Source organism: Sorex araneus, chromosome 1 (assembly GCF_027595985.1).
Source record: "Sorex araneus isolate mSorAra2 chromosome 1, mSorAra2.pri, whole genome shotgun sequence".
NCBI classification, from domain to species: domain Eukaryota; kingdom Metazoa; phylum Chordata; class Mammalia; order Eulipotyphla; family Soricidae; genus Sorex; species Sorex araneus.
In genome coordinates, this window is record NC_073302.1 from 242845015 (window position 1) to 242860105 (window position 15091).

The window sequence follows — 15091 nt, forward strand, 5'->3', positions numbered from 1 at the left end:
TCTGCAGTTCAGAGTTCTGAGAGCTGCCACCGCTCCACCTGTCCCAGTACCTATGTTTGCGCCGCTGCCACCTTAGCAGGAATTGAGGCATTCTCTGGCTAGTGTTGTCAGAAAGGATCCTGAATAAGCATCAGCAACTCTAGTCAAAACTGTTAGAAATAAAGTTTGGTTACCTACTTCTAACTTGCAGGAATAAAACCACACCACCACCACCTGGCAATCTGTAACCTAACAAGACCTCTAGGGGATCTTTTAATGCTCTTGATTCTTGCTACACAAAATATGGTCCAGAGAACAACAACATCAGTTGGTACACATAAGAGTATCAGACATATGTTTGGTTAGTGATTACACATTTGGGAGCAATATTTTTATATAGAAGTATGAAAACCTGTCTTTCCTGCTTTCATAAGATTCTTTCAATCTTAAGAAAATTAATTGCAAAATGCTGGTATGTCAAAACCATCTAACAAAGTCTATGGTAAAGCTTAATGTGCATTATTTTGTAAGTACATAAACTTTGTAGACAGATTTTCTTTTTATTGCTTGATTTTTGTGTTTTGTTTTTTTAAAAATTTTGTTGAATCACTGTGAGATAGTTACAAGCTTTTGTGTTTGGGTGTTTGGGTTACAATCACACAATGATCAAACATCCATCCCTCCACCAGTGCACATTCCGCACCACCAATATCCCCAGTATACCCCCCCTTTTCCACCCTCCCCCTGCCTCCATGGCAGACAATATTCCCCATACTCTCTACTTTTAGGCATTCTGGCTTGCAGCACAGACACTGAGAGGTCATCATGTTTGGTCCATTATCTACTTTTGGCACACATCTCCCATCCCGACTGATTCCTCCAACCATAATTTTCTTAGTGACCCCTTCTCTATTCCTTCTGCCTTCTCTCCTCCGCTCATGAAGCAGTGTAGACAGATTTTCACGTCTTATTTATTGCTGGAGATATGGAACTTTGCCATTAAATTTTAATTTTTTCCCTTTGTAGGCTGTGATAGAGATAGCTAGAATGCATACAGAAAAACAATTGTCAAGTTTATCTGGAAGAATAGAATGTGAAGCACCAAATTGTCATTTAAATAGCTTCGTTGGAACCTTGTACCTGAAAGATAAAATGTATCATCTCTTTTCAAACATTTATTATTTTTTAAAATAGAGTATTGAATGTGAAAGGTTTTTGTTCTCTCAGTAACATTTTTAAACAATATACTTGTATATATTTTATTTTAATTGACTTTACACCCATTCTTAGCCATAAACATAATTGTTAAAAAACTAATTATTAAATATAGATGGAATGTATATAGCATTTTCTCTTTTTGCTTTCAATGTTTATTTCTGAATATGTAATTTGTCATTTTAAATTTTTAATGTTTATTTTTTCCTGTATACTCTTGTACATCTTTGATATTTTTAATTTAAGAACTGTGATTTACAATACTGTTCATGATAGGATTTCACTCATACAAGGTTTCAACACCACACCCTTCATAGCTTCCCCCTCAACTGACCACAGTCTGTTTTGTGTCTCCCCTAAATATAGCGTCTCGTCCCCTCCCCTCCCCTCTCTCCCGTTCCCTCTCTCCTCCCTCCTCTCCCGTTCCCTCTCTCCTCCCTCCTCTCCCGTTCCCTTCTCCTCCCTCCTCTCCCGTTCCCTCTCTCCTCCCTCCTCTCCCGTTCCCTTCTCCTCCCTCCTCTCCCGTTCCCTCTCTCCTCCCTTCCCTTCCCTTCCCTCTCTCCTCCCTTCCCTTCCCTTCCCTTCCCTTCCCTTCCCTTCCCTTCCCTTCCCTTCCCTTCCCTTCCCTTCCCTTCCCTTCCCTTCCCTTCCCTTCCCTCCCTTCCCTCCCCACCCCTCCCCTCCCTTCCCTCCCCACATCTCCCCTCCCTTACCTCCCCTCCCCTCCCCTCCCATACCTCCCCTTCCCTCCCCTCCCATACCTCCCCTTCTCTCCCCTCCCCTCCTCTCCTCTCCTCTCCCCTCCTCTCCTCTCCCCTCCCCTCCTCTCCTCTCCCCTCCCCTCCTCTCCTCTCCCCTCCCCTCCTCTCCTCTCCCCTCCTCTCCTCTCCTCTCCCCTCCTCTCCTCTCCTCTCCCCTCCTCTCCTCTCCCCTCCCCTCCTCTCCTCTCCCCTCCCCTCCTCTCCTCTCCCCTCCCCTCCTCTCCTCTCCCCTCCCCTCCTCTCCTCTCCCCTCCCCTCCTCTCCTCTCCCCTCCCCTCCTCTCCTCTCCCCTCCCCTCCTCTCCTCTCCCCTCCCCTCCTCTCCTCTCCTCTCCTCTCCTCTCCTCTCCTCTCCTCTCCTCTCCTCTCCTCTCCTCTCCTCTCCTCTCTTCTCCCCTCCCCTCCCCTCCTCCCCTCCCCTCCTCTCCTCTCTCCTCCCCTCCCTCCCCTCCTCTCCCTTCCCCTCCCCTCCCCTCTCCCTTCCCCTCCTCTCCCCTCCCCTCCCCTCCCCTCCCTCTCCCCTTCCCTCCCCTCCCCTCCCCTCCCCTCCCTCTCCCTCCCCTCCCCTCCCCTCCCCTCCCCTCTCCCCTCCCCTCCCTCTCCCCTCCCCTCCCCTCCCCTCCCCTCTCCCCTCCCCTCCCCTCCCCTCCCCTCTCCCCTCCCCTCCCCTCCCCTCCCCTCTCCCCTCCCCTCCCCTCCCCTCCCCTCCCCTCCTCTCCTCTCCTCTCTTCTCCTCTCCTCTCCTCTCCTCTCCTCTCCTCTCCTCTCCTCTCCTCTTCCCTAAGAAAACCTTGGTATTCTCAGTTTTGTAACCCAGGGTTGAGAGACTTTGGTATAATTATATATGTAATACATACATACACACACAGACACACACATATATGTAGTGTAACCCTAGCTATATTTTATATCATGAAAAAGTCTTTCATAATTTATAATGTTCTTTTACATTTTTAGTCCGATTCCAGTTGGGCCTAACCAGATCTTGCTAAGAGGCTCACAGCTTAAAAACACTCAGTGGATCACTGGTATAGTTGTTTACACTGGATTTGAAACAAAATTCATGCAGGTAAAACAATTTGTTGTGACATGCATATTTTCCTTCAACTTTTCAAAAGTGTTTATCTGATATCTTAAAGTCTTAAAGTTCATTGAAAATTTTGTTGTCAAATACATTTATTATAGTTTAGGCCACAAGTTTACAATAGTGTTAAGGTTTATTTTTGATGTACATAGTGATACGTCACTACCACCATCAAAGTGATTAATACCTAATGTTTGTGTAACTTCTAGCCTATCTCTTCATTCTCCTTACCCACTGCTCCCCCTTGCTAGGTATTCTCAGTCTTGTAATCAGTCTAGGGTCGAGAGACTTAGTTATCATTTTTTGTATTGTATGTTCCCTCCCTTATTTTATGTCTCTCTATGTGCCATGGAGGTATGATATTGTACAATATTTGTCTTCCTTATGACTTATTTACCCTAATACCCTCCAATTCCATGCAACTTATAGCAAACTGCAAGATTTTATTGTTTTTATGACTGTGGTATCACATTGCATGTATAGCCCATGATGTCTTTATCAATGCATCTCTAATGAGACATTTGAGTTGTTTCCATATCCTGGCCATTTTACTAAGCACAATAATGAAAAGAGTGTGCATACGACTTTCTGCATTGATGTTTTTTGGGGTACCATGTGGTACTGGGACTCAAACCCAGACCTCTCACATCTAAAGCATGCACTCCAGCATTCTGAGCTATCTTCCCGGCACAAAAATGAATATTTAATGTTCCCATTGTATGCTAAGAACAGATGAGTGGATAAAGAAACTGTGGTATATCTACACAGTGGAATACTATGCAGCCACTGGGGAAAATGAAGTCATGAAATTTGTTTATAGATGGATGGACATGGAGAGTATCATTCTTAGTGAAATAAGTCAGAAGGAGAGGGACAGACATAAAATGATTGCACTCATTTGTTGGATATTAAAAAAACAATATGAAGTAGGATTAGAGAAATGAAAAGAGGAAGAGAGGGAGAGTGGGAGGGGTAGAGGGAAGGAGAGCAGTAGGGGAGAAGGAGGGAGGGGAGAGACAGAGAGAGACAGAGAGACAGAGAGAGAAGGAAAGCGCCTACCTAGAGACAGGCTGGGGGAAGGTGGGGGAGGGAAACTGGGGACATTGGTAGTGGGAAATGTTCACTGGTGATGGGACAGGTGTTTGAACATCACATGACTGAGACCCAATCGCAAACAACTTTATAATTCTGCATCTCATGGTGATTCTATTAAAAAAAATTAAAAAGAAAACTTCAGCGAGGTGCAGGTGATGTTCCCATTGTATCCATGAATACAGTGTATTGATTCATTAAAACATTCATGCATTGGAACAGTCATAGTATCACTGTACTGACAATATCTTGACTATTTCCCCAGTTGGTTCAAATAATAGTTATCTTTTCATAGTTTAAAAACTGATCTCAGTAACTAAAAGTGATAAAACCAGTAAACTGGGAGGTCTTTGTTGCCTGATTATTGTATAAATGATCACCTGAACTATTAGATTTACCTCATTAAAAAAAATCCTAGATCTTTGTTTTTAAGTTTGTTTCTTTTTAAACCACACCCGGCAATGCTCAGGGGTTATTCCTGGCTTTGCATCCAGGAATCACTCCTGGCAGTGCTTGGTGTAGCATATGGGATGCCAGGGATTGAACCCGAACTGGCAGTATGCAAGGCAAGAGCTTTTTCCACTGTACTATCTCTCTGACACAGAAATCCTAGATGTATGACATGATTAATCTGATGCATAAATGTTTCCTGTGAATTAGTAAAATATGTTCAAAGGATTAAAGTGGGAAAGCCATGCTTATTCAACAGTTGTGGCACACATTTCTTATATTAGTTATTTGGGAAAGCATGTATTCTATGTTTGAAATGTTGGCCTACTTTTTTTAACCTCCCCTTAACATTCAAATATTTGCACATTATAATTACTTTATTTTGTTCTCTTTGGTGTGTGTGTGTGTTTATGTATGTATTTGCTGTGTTGTCATGCAGAATCTTGTCAAATTTCCTCTCAAGAGATCAACAGTTGAGAAAGTGACTAATATACAAATTGTGGTATTGTTCATGGTGCTTGTGGTCCTGTCCGTGGTGAGTTGTGTGGGATCCATAACTTGGAGAAGCCAGGCTGGATCAGGCGTTTGGTACCTCTGGATGGAAGGTATGTGCTGCAGAGGGACAAGGAGCTGCCATTTGGGAGGTTATAGTTTTATATATATGTGTGTGTATATATATATATGTATATGACAGAAGACACTTGTCTTATTTTTATTTTTTAATTGAATCATCGTAAGATAGAGCATTACAAAATTGTTCATGATTGCATTTCAGTCATATAATGTTCCAAGACCCATCCTTCCATCAGTGTAATTTCCCAAGACCAGTAAGACACTTGTTTTATTGATTTTCTGTTGTTTGTTCTTGTGAGGTGGATATTTAGAAATGGAAGGTTATTAAGATTTAGAAACAGATTATTCCCTTCTGAAGTCTTTCATTTAAAATATTTATCTGCCATTTCACATAGTTCTGGAACTTAGAATAAAAGAGAGACGAGTCATGGCAGAGGCATGATGCTGTGTCATATATCATGTATTCCTCATTTAAAAATGTGTAAAATCTAGTTCTTTGGGTTTGTATATACATTGTGTACAAGGCATGGTTCTAAAAAATGAGGAAAAACAGAGATTTACTATTTATATTGATCATCTGTCAGTCAATGATATGATGAAATGGGCATACAGGTATTTGACATTTAAAGTATAACGTTTGAAAAACTATGATTTTACATGTTTTCAGAGTAAGCCTACTGTGCATTTCTCTGACTTTCCCATTTCATCCCTTGAATGTTTTAAATCTAACTCATTTTGAAAATAATATGCTTCAGAGAACTTTTGAAATAAAGTACATATAGACTTATTAGATTGGATAAAATCAAGAGTTCATTACTATTGTCATTATTTTCTTTTATTTCCAATTTTTATTTCTGCACAGTGATTTATAATGCTATTGATAGTAGAATTTAAGTCTTACATGCGGAGTATTCCAACTCTGCATCCACCATCACTGCTAGTGTCTCTCTACCAATGTCTTAAAATTGTTTTTATTTTATAAGTAACTCACATATTTGATTACATTTAATATTCGAACACCAATCCCACTACCATTATACCTTCCTACCACTGTATTTCAGATGATTCCATCCTGAATCCCAACCCCTGCCCCAAAGCAGAACCAAAATAATTTATTTGTATTTTTTGTTATGAAAAACAGCTGAAAATGCTACAAAAAACTTTTCTTAGAGGAAAGAGCATGGAGATTGTTGTATTTCACCAAAGGGCCAACAAGCCATTCTATAAGAGATCATTAACATGTTGTTAAGGGTTGAGCCTTGTGTGCTTATATATATAGAATATGTTATATTCTATATGTATTCTATAATATATAGAATATATTATATCTATATATATCTGTAACAATTTTTTTCCCCTCTAAGATTGATTGCCTCCTACTTTAAACCCATAAAATGTGGTGCAGTACTCTTGGAGTATGGGTGATGTGAGGTATGAGTTATCCAGGAATAGGTTCACTCGTGGGTGAGGCTCGGCTCGAGTGTATGGAGAGAAGCTGTGAGCATAATGGCCACCGAGTTCTGGAGGTTTTGGGCAGCTTGGGTTGAAGTCCCTTGGGGCGGGGAGGGGTCTCACCTGCCCTCCTCTGGGTCGCCTGAGTCTCCACCAATGTCTTGAGGTTCCTTTAGGCAAACTCATTAAAAATATTATGGAGAGAAAAGAGTAAAATATTATAAGAGATGGAGAGATAGTACAGCAAGGAAGGAGCTTGCTTGCACATAGCCAGCCCATGTTCAAACCCTGGCATCCCATATGGTCCCTCAAGCCCCGCTAGGAGTGATCCCTGAGTGCAGAGCCAGGATAAGCCCTGAAGATCACCAGGTATCACTTTCAAAATTAAAAAATATAGTAATTATAGTTTGGGTTTATGGTTTTTGATCAACACAGTTAACTTTCAGTACAGAAGTCCCCAAGTACGTCAGTTCTTCTCATCAAGGTACCCCCCCCCCCCACAAAGATAGTCTATGAAGAGGCTAAAATAGACTAATTGGAAAATAATTTTTGTCAAGCAGTTATCTGATAAAGGACTTGTAAATCCAGAACATATAAAAATCACTCCAAACACAGAAATAAGGGGAGGGGGAATCTATGAAAATTTCAAAAAGGATTCATTAAAGAAAATATATGGATGATAAAAAACAGACAAATATATTTTCATGATGATGAGTTTTCAGGAAAGTACAAATAATTAAAAACATGTAAAATCAAGTGCCTGTTATAATGGCTCATTTAAAAATCTTTATTATAGCTTATGAATTTATAAGTGTTGACTTTATGGTCTTGCTGTACACAGTTACCTCATCTCACCACTCCTGAAGTGTCCAAACCCCCCCACCAATTTTCTGTGTCATCTCCAGTCTACTTCACCATTCCTTCATCTTTCTTTTTCTACTCTGGTGCCCACAGTTCTCTTCGGTGTGCAGGGTTTGACATCATTTGATACCTTCTGTTCCCTGGTCTCCTCTTCTATCAGAGATGAGTGAAATCATCTGGTATTTGTCCTCCTTATGACTTATTTCACTTAATACAACATCCTCCAGTTCCCTTCAAATAGCAGCAGACTGTATGTTTTCATTTTTTCTTGTGACTGTGTAGTATTCCATTGTGCATGTATGTATGTATCATGACTTCATTATCCACTCATCTTTTCTTGGAAGTTTAGGTTGCTTCCAGGTTATGAATATTGTTAACAATTAACAGAGCAACTAATTGTTAACAATTAAGAGAGGTGCATACATATATTTTCGGATTTTTTTGTATTTTTTTTTTTTTAATTTTGCAAAATCCCTATACTGTTTTCCAAAGAGGCTGTGCAGACAGCATTCCCACCAACACTGGTGTTTCCGTAGTTTTGATATATACCATTCTCACTGGTGTGGGATGATACCTCACTGTACTTTTGATTTGCATGTCTCTGATAACAAGTGATGATGCTTAACATTTTTTAGTTTATTATTATTTTTTGCAACACCCAGCAATGCTCAGGGGTTACTCCTGACTGTGCACTCAGGAATCACTTCTGCAAACTCTGAGGACCATATGGGGTGCCAGGGATCTAACCTGGGTTGGCTGTGTGAAAGGCAAGTGCCCTACTTGCTGTACTAGTTTTCTAGACCCCATGATGATGCTTTATTTTATGCAATCTGGGTTTCTAGACATTAGCTGCCAAAGTATGATTTTAATCTTAAAATTTTGGTGACATGTTAAAATAAAAATGATTTAAATTTGCTTATTTAATGTAAATATTATTTTGAAGCAGATATAAAAGCTATTAAAAGTTTAGATTTAATGTCTATAAAATGTGTCAAGTTCTCCACATTATGCAAATGATTTCAACTTTTTCTTTTTTTCTCCTTTCTTTTTAAAATTAAAAAAATTTATCACAAATTACAAAGTTATTCATGATTGGATTTCAAGTGTGCAATGTTTTAACACCATTCAGTCTTTCCTTTCTTGATCTTGTCTTTTCTTCTTGATAATACTTCAAGATAGAGACAACCCACACAATTTGTATTTCCTTACCTTGTCACTCTTGTACTCATTTAAATCATGCATCTACTTTAATTGCTGCTCAAGAACAGGAATAAATTCTGTTATTTTATATTCCACAGATGAGTGCAATCTTTCTATGTCTGTCTCTCTCTTTCTGACTCATTTCACTTAGCATGATACTTTCCGTGTTGATCCACTTATGTGCAAAGTTCATGACTTCATTTTTTTCTAACAGCTGCATAGTATTCCATTGTATAGATGTACCAAAGTTTCTTTAACCAGTCATCTGTTCTCGGGCACTTGAGTTTTTTTCAAATTCTGGCTATTGTAAAAAGTGTTGTGATGAACATATAAGTGCAGATGTCATTTCGACTATACTTTTTTGCTTCTTTGGGGTATATTCCCAGTAGTGGTATTGCTGGGTCAAATGGGACCTCAATATCTAATTTTTTGAGAAGCGTCCATATTGTTTTCCAGAAGGGCTGAACCAGTCGGCATTCCCACCAGCAGTGTAGAAGGGTCCCTTTCTCACCACATCCTCTCCAACAGCAGTTGCTTTTGTTCTTTTGGATGTGTGCCAGTCTCTGTGGTGTTATGTGGTATCTCATGGTTTAATTTGGTTTTACTTTTTGGTTTTCGGCCACATCTAGCAGTGCTCAGGGATTTCTTCTGGCTCTGTACTCAGAGATCAACCTTCTGTGGTGCTTTGGGGTGTCTATATGTGGTGCCAATGTGGAACTTGGATAAGTTATGTGTAAAGCAAGTGCTTTAATCCTAGTATGAACTTCTTTAGTCCTTTTTGATATTTTTATTGATCTTTCCATGGACTAATTGCTTCATTTTCTCTAGATTTCTGGTTTTGTGTTCCTTCTTCTTTAAGTGTTCCTCTTTCTTGCAGGAGACTTGCTAATCCTCATTTGGACCAAAATGAGACCTTATATCCTCCAGTACCATTTCCTATATCTTACTCCTCCTTTTTTATTTAAGTTAGGAGTCCTCTCTGGCTTCCATATAATATCCTTATATAGATCATTCCATCTTTGTGTCTTACAATTTTTCTTATATTCCCTCCCCCAAATTCTTTTAGATTGTAAATTTTTGAGAACAGAAATAATTGTATGTTTAACTGTAGGAACAGACTCCTTTTCATTTGTTTGGCTTGTTTTGGGCCACATCTGATGATGTTTTTCATGGCTTGGTCTTGATTCTGAGCTCAGGGATCATTTCTAGTGGGGCTCAGAAAACCACATGGGGGTTGAACCTGGACTACCCATGTGCAAGGCAAGCATCCTAACTGATGCACGATTTTTCCATCCCCTAGGAACAGAGCTTTGAAACAATTTTAGAGTTAAAATAAAACTCGACGGTTTTTTAATCCAATTCTTTGCTTATGAATGTGAGATAGGTTATATGTTGACTGAAGAGTATGGAGGAGATTAGTAGCTTGTTAACAGGATTTAGGCTACCAAAAAGTAGACTAGTGAGAAGGAATATAGAAATAGTAGTGGAAGAATTCTGGTACTCTGGTGGTGGGTGTGGTGCAGTAACATTGTAAACATGAAACAATAATGTTCATACTTTTGTAAATAGTGAACTCTATTATTTAAAAAATTTGACTGGGGCCAGAGTGATAGTACAACAGTTAGGGCATTTGCCTTGCATGTGGATGGCTTGGATTCAATCTCTGACATCTTATATGGTTTCCTGAGCTTGCCAGGAGTGACTTCTGAGTGCAAAGCTAGGAATTACCTCTGAGCATTACCTGGTGGCCCCTAAACAAAAAAATTATGGAGAAAAAGAGAAGTTAATGGCTTGTCTAAAATAGCAATCCATATTTGTCTCTGGATTACTGCAATTCTGCCAAGATATCTGGTTCAAAAGGAAAAACTTTGACTTATTAAAGTTATTACAACATTTTCAGTAATCAATAAACTTTGCAAACACTAAAGATTTTGTATCCACTTCTCTTTTTAAAAAATAGTTATAATATGTGCCTCTGATTTTCTGAAAACTATTATTTATGATATAAAGTAATGTTATAAGTATAAGATCAATAGGAGTATGGGCTGGAGCGATAGTATATAGGGTACTTGACTTGCACACAGTTAACCCAAGCATCCCATGTGGTCCTCCAAGCAATGCCAGGAGTGATTCTGGAGTTAACACCCAGGAGTAAGCCCTAATTAAACCCTGCCAGGTATGTCTCAAACTCCAAAAAAAAGAAAGCAATAAATAAATAAGGGTAAATTAGTAAACTTAAGATGACATGAGTTTGAATAGATGTGATAGTAAAATGAACTTGGCTTTTAGATTGATGGGATTTAGAAATTTAGATTTAGATGTAGCTAGATATCATCTCACACTACAGAGACTGGCACACATTCAAAAAAACAAAAACAACCAGTGTTGGTGTGGATGTGGGGAGAAAGGGACACTTCTTCCCCGTTGGTGGAAATGCCGACTGGGCCAGCCCTTTTGGAAAACATGGGTATGTTTTTTTAAAAATTATATATATATGCATTCCTTCAAAAACTAGAAATTGAGTTTCCATATGACCACGCAATACCACTTCTGGGAATATATCCTGAGCATGCAAAAAAAGCACAGTAGAAATGACATCTGCACCTGTATGTTCATTGCAGCACTGTTCACAATAGGCAGAATCTGGAAAAAAATCAAGTGCCCGAGAACAGATGAATGGTTAAAGAAACTTTGGTACACATACACAATGGAGTACTATGTCACTGTCAGGAAAGATGAAGTCATGAAATTTATGAAGTCTAGATGTATCTCATTGCTGCTTTGATTTGCATCTGTCTGATGATTAGTGATGTAGAGCATTTTTTCATGTGCCTTTTGGCCATTTATATTTCTTTTTTGAGGAAGCTTCTGTTCATTTCTTCTCCCCATTTTTTAATGGGGTTGGAGGTTTTTTTCTTGTTCAATTCTACTAGTGTCTTGTATATCCTGGTCATTAATCTCTCATCAGATGGGTATTGGGAAAATATTCTTTTCCATTCCATGGGCTCTCTCTGTATTTTGGTCACTGGTTCTTTTGAGGTGCAGAAGCTTCTTAGTTTAATGTATTCCCTTTTGTTTATGAACAAACTTCTTTCTAATCTTTGCTCACTCCCTTTTCTGCAGCCCTTTCCTGGGCCTTCCACTTTGTTATGAGGCATCAATCTGTTCAACCCTTTGGTGGATATATTACAACGTGATTATTACTTTCAAAGCACCCTGAGACAGAGAGTAGAGTGTATCTTTTTTGTTGACTTGTTCTTGAGTGTTGAGTGGAGTGTATGTGTGTGTGTGTGTGTGTGTGTGTGTATGTGTGTGTGTATGGTGGGTACTACTTCCAGCTCTGTGCTTGGTGGTAGCTCCAGGTAGTGCTGGCCTTAGGGCCGGGCGGGGGGGGGTGGGCGCGTGGGTGGGAGAGGTGTACAGTGCCCATAGCAAAGCAGTCTTTATCCTGTTAGAGCTGGTGCTGACCATACACTCTAATACATGGTTGTTACTTAATAATTTAAATACCATTTTTATGTCTGTCCAATTAATTATACTTGTAATATAGAAATTTCAGAAAAAGTTTTATGAAATTTAAATTGATTAATACAAAGTTGAAAAAGTATATCACCTGAAGCTGTGATAGGGTTCCTCTGATTTTATTCAGCAGACATCAAGAATCATGGCTTTGCATTTGACTTTCTGGTATTTATTATATTGTACCACAATCTCATCCCCATCAGTCTACTGGTCACTTTGGAAGCTGTGAAATATATGCAGGCCCAGTTTATAAACTGGGTAAGTATTAAAATAAGACAAATGTAAAAAAAGAAAATGTTTTATCTTAAGTTCTGTCCTTTTTTTTTTTTTTTTGCTTTGTTTTATCTTTGGGCCACACCTGACTATTTTCAGGGTTTGCTCCTGACTCTGTCCTCAGGAGTCGCTCCTGGCAGGCCTCGAGAGACAATACAGGATGCCAGGGATTGAACCTGAGTTTTCTGGGTACAAGGTAAGCACCCTACCCACTGTACTATCTTTCTGACCCAGGGTCAGTTTGCTTTGACAGGTGAGTTTAGCACTGGGGTCACTGGCTCAGCTGTGCCTCAAACTTTCACTCTTCCTTGGAGGACACTATTTTGTTGTATGCTTTTTATTTTTTCTAGCAGGTAAAAAAAATTACAGATAGTGGTTTAAAAGCAGTTATATATAGAGAGTTAATACATTAAAATTTAAGACAGAAATCTCAGCACACTAATAGATTTTTTTTATCTTGACATGACCAGAAATGTCAAAAACAGCGTCATTCCATAATTATTTTAGGAAAAATTTTGGGTCACCATCTGGTGACCATTGATAATGTTGAGATTTAATGACTTTTCCAATTTAAATGAAGGATTGTCGTCGAAAAATAATTTTTAATTATTTTCTTTTTAAAACTCTAAGGCTTTTAATTTATTTCACTTTTTTTTTGCTTTTTTGGGCTCTATGTGGCTATGGTCATGACTTGCTTCTGGCTCTCTATTCGGGGATCACTCCTGGTGGGACTTGGGGGACCATATGTGGTGCCAGGGACTAAACAGGGTCAGCCGCATGCAAGGCAAGTGTCTTGCCCACTATTCAATCTTTCTAGCCCCCCTTTTAATTTCTTTTTATTAGATAGTTTAGGCATGTTTTAAATAGTGTTAGCATTTGTGGTATTGTAAAAATTTACTGAATTCCACCACTAACCAAGTCCTCAAGACCCTTCACCTCTGTCTCCTCTCCCCCTTATAGCTTGATCTTCATTTCCCTACATCTCTCTTCCCACTGCTTATTAATCTGAGTTTTATAATCCAAACCCAAGAGTTTGTAAGTGATCAGTATTGTCTATTACCTTGTTCTGTCTCTCTGTATTCCATGAATGAGTAAGATGATCTGGCATTTGTCCTTGTCCCTCTGACTTACTTAGCTTAACATGATTCATTCCAGTTGAATTCATGCTGCAGCAAACTTCAAAATTTCATCCTTTCTTATACATAGAATTCCACTGGGTATATATACCACAAGAAGTTGCAATATTTTGTATTACCGTTCTTTGAAATAAAATTATTGCTAGATGTCTTTTTAAAACTATTTTCTTAATATGCCAATGAATCGCCATAATTTTTTTGTTTGGTTTGGTTTGGGGCCATATTTAGTGAAGCTCTAGGGTTACTCCTGGATCTGTACTTGGGAATTACTTCTGGTGATGCTTGGGGTACAGGAATTGAACCCAGGTCAGCTGTGTGCAAGGCAAATGCCCAACTCACTGTACTATTGCTCTGACCTTTTGAATTGCCATAATTTAAAGCCAAAAAATGTGAAAAAATATTTTCAAATGTGTTCTCAATAATTTTTTACAGCAGTGCTGAGAGAGATTTGTGCTATTGTTCTATGCTGTAGTTGTAGCTGAGACACTTTCAAGGCCTTTCAGTAACTGATTTGCTAATTTGTTAATGGGCTAAAGAAATAGTGCTAGAATGGAACATAACTCTGTAATCTTCTAGTTCAACCTTTTGTGTCAGGACGTGTGATCATTTTTAGTACGTTTACAAAAATTCCACAGAGGAATATAATGGCGTCTTTGGGGTCAGAACCCGTAATTGGTTCTGAACTATGTCACTTTGACTTGGGTATTGTTGACCCAAAGAAATTACTTGTGCCATTAAAACTATAAAGGTTTGAAAGCCAAGTACATTAATTCCAAGGGGTAGCTCATTGATATTTGTTCTATGTGATATTTCTTTTAATTATTTTTATTAGTTACTTATTATCCTATTTATTTGTTTATTTTGGTGAGGGCACAGTTGTATTTAGTGTTGCTTCTGGCTCTGCCTCAGGCTCGAGACACTACATCTGGTTCTGGGGATCGAACCCAGGTCGGTCATATGCAAGGCCACCTTACCCACTGTACTGGCCTTGAATCTATTCAAGGAATAAATTCGTTCTGGCCTTGAATCGATTCAAGGAAGAAATATGGAAGAAATATATCAATCTCTATTGATTGATAATTTACTTCTTTCTCTGTGCCAGTTCAAATCTAACTATTCTAGAATCTCCATTGTGAATCCTTTCTACATGTGGGATGCATGGAAAGTAATTTAACAATATAGTCTTCCTGGAGAAATTTTTAACCTAGTTCTGACTGTAGTTTTACTACCTTGTTCATTTCTTGCAGGATGAAGATATGCATTATAAAGAAAATGGTGTCTATGCTATGGCCAGAACATCCAGCCTTAATGAAGAGCTTGGGCAGGTGAGCGCCCCTCCAGGGACTGGGAATTTGAAGCAGGTGAACTGAGAAGAGTTTGTACAAAGCTCAGATGCCATACCCAGGCATGGGCTACAGTTCATATGACTCCTGTGGGTAGCTTTAGAAGAATGAATTTGTTTAAAGAGTTATGGTATTGCATTATGAGTTGCAA

At 39.1% G+C, this 15091-nt stretch overlaps 1 protein-coding gene across 1 annotated transcript in view; it reads left to right on the top strand.

Annotated features, from left to right (window-relative positions):
* The window catches only part of LOC101547660 (phospholipid-transporting ATPase IB-like), a 151961-nt gene that overhangs the window by 20488 nt on the left and 116382 nt on the right, over positions 1–15091 (top strand). The window contains exons 8-12 of the mRNA XM_055127367.1: positions 1006–1133; positions 2912–3023; positions 5020–5185; positions 12316–12446; positions 14845–14922. Coding sequence (XP_054983342.1) covers positions 1006–1133; positions 2912–3023; positions 5020–5185; positions 12316–12446; positions 14845–14922 — 615 coding nt within the window. The remainder of the gene's footprint in view (positions 1–1005; positions 1134–2911; positions 3024–5019; positions 5186–12315; positions 12447–14844; positions 14923–15091) is intronic.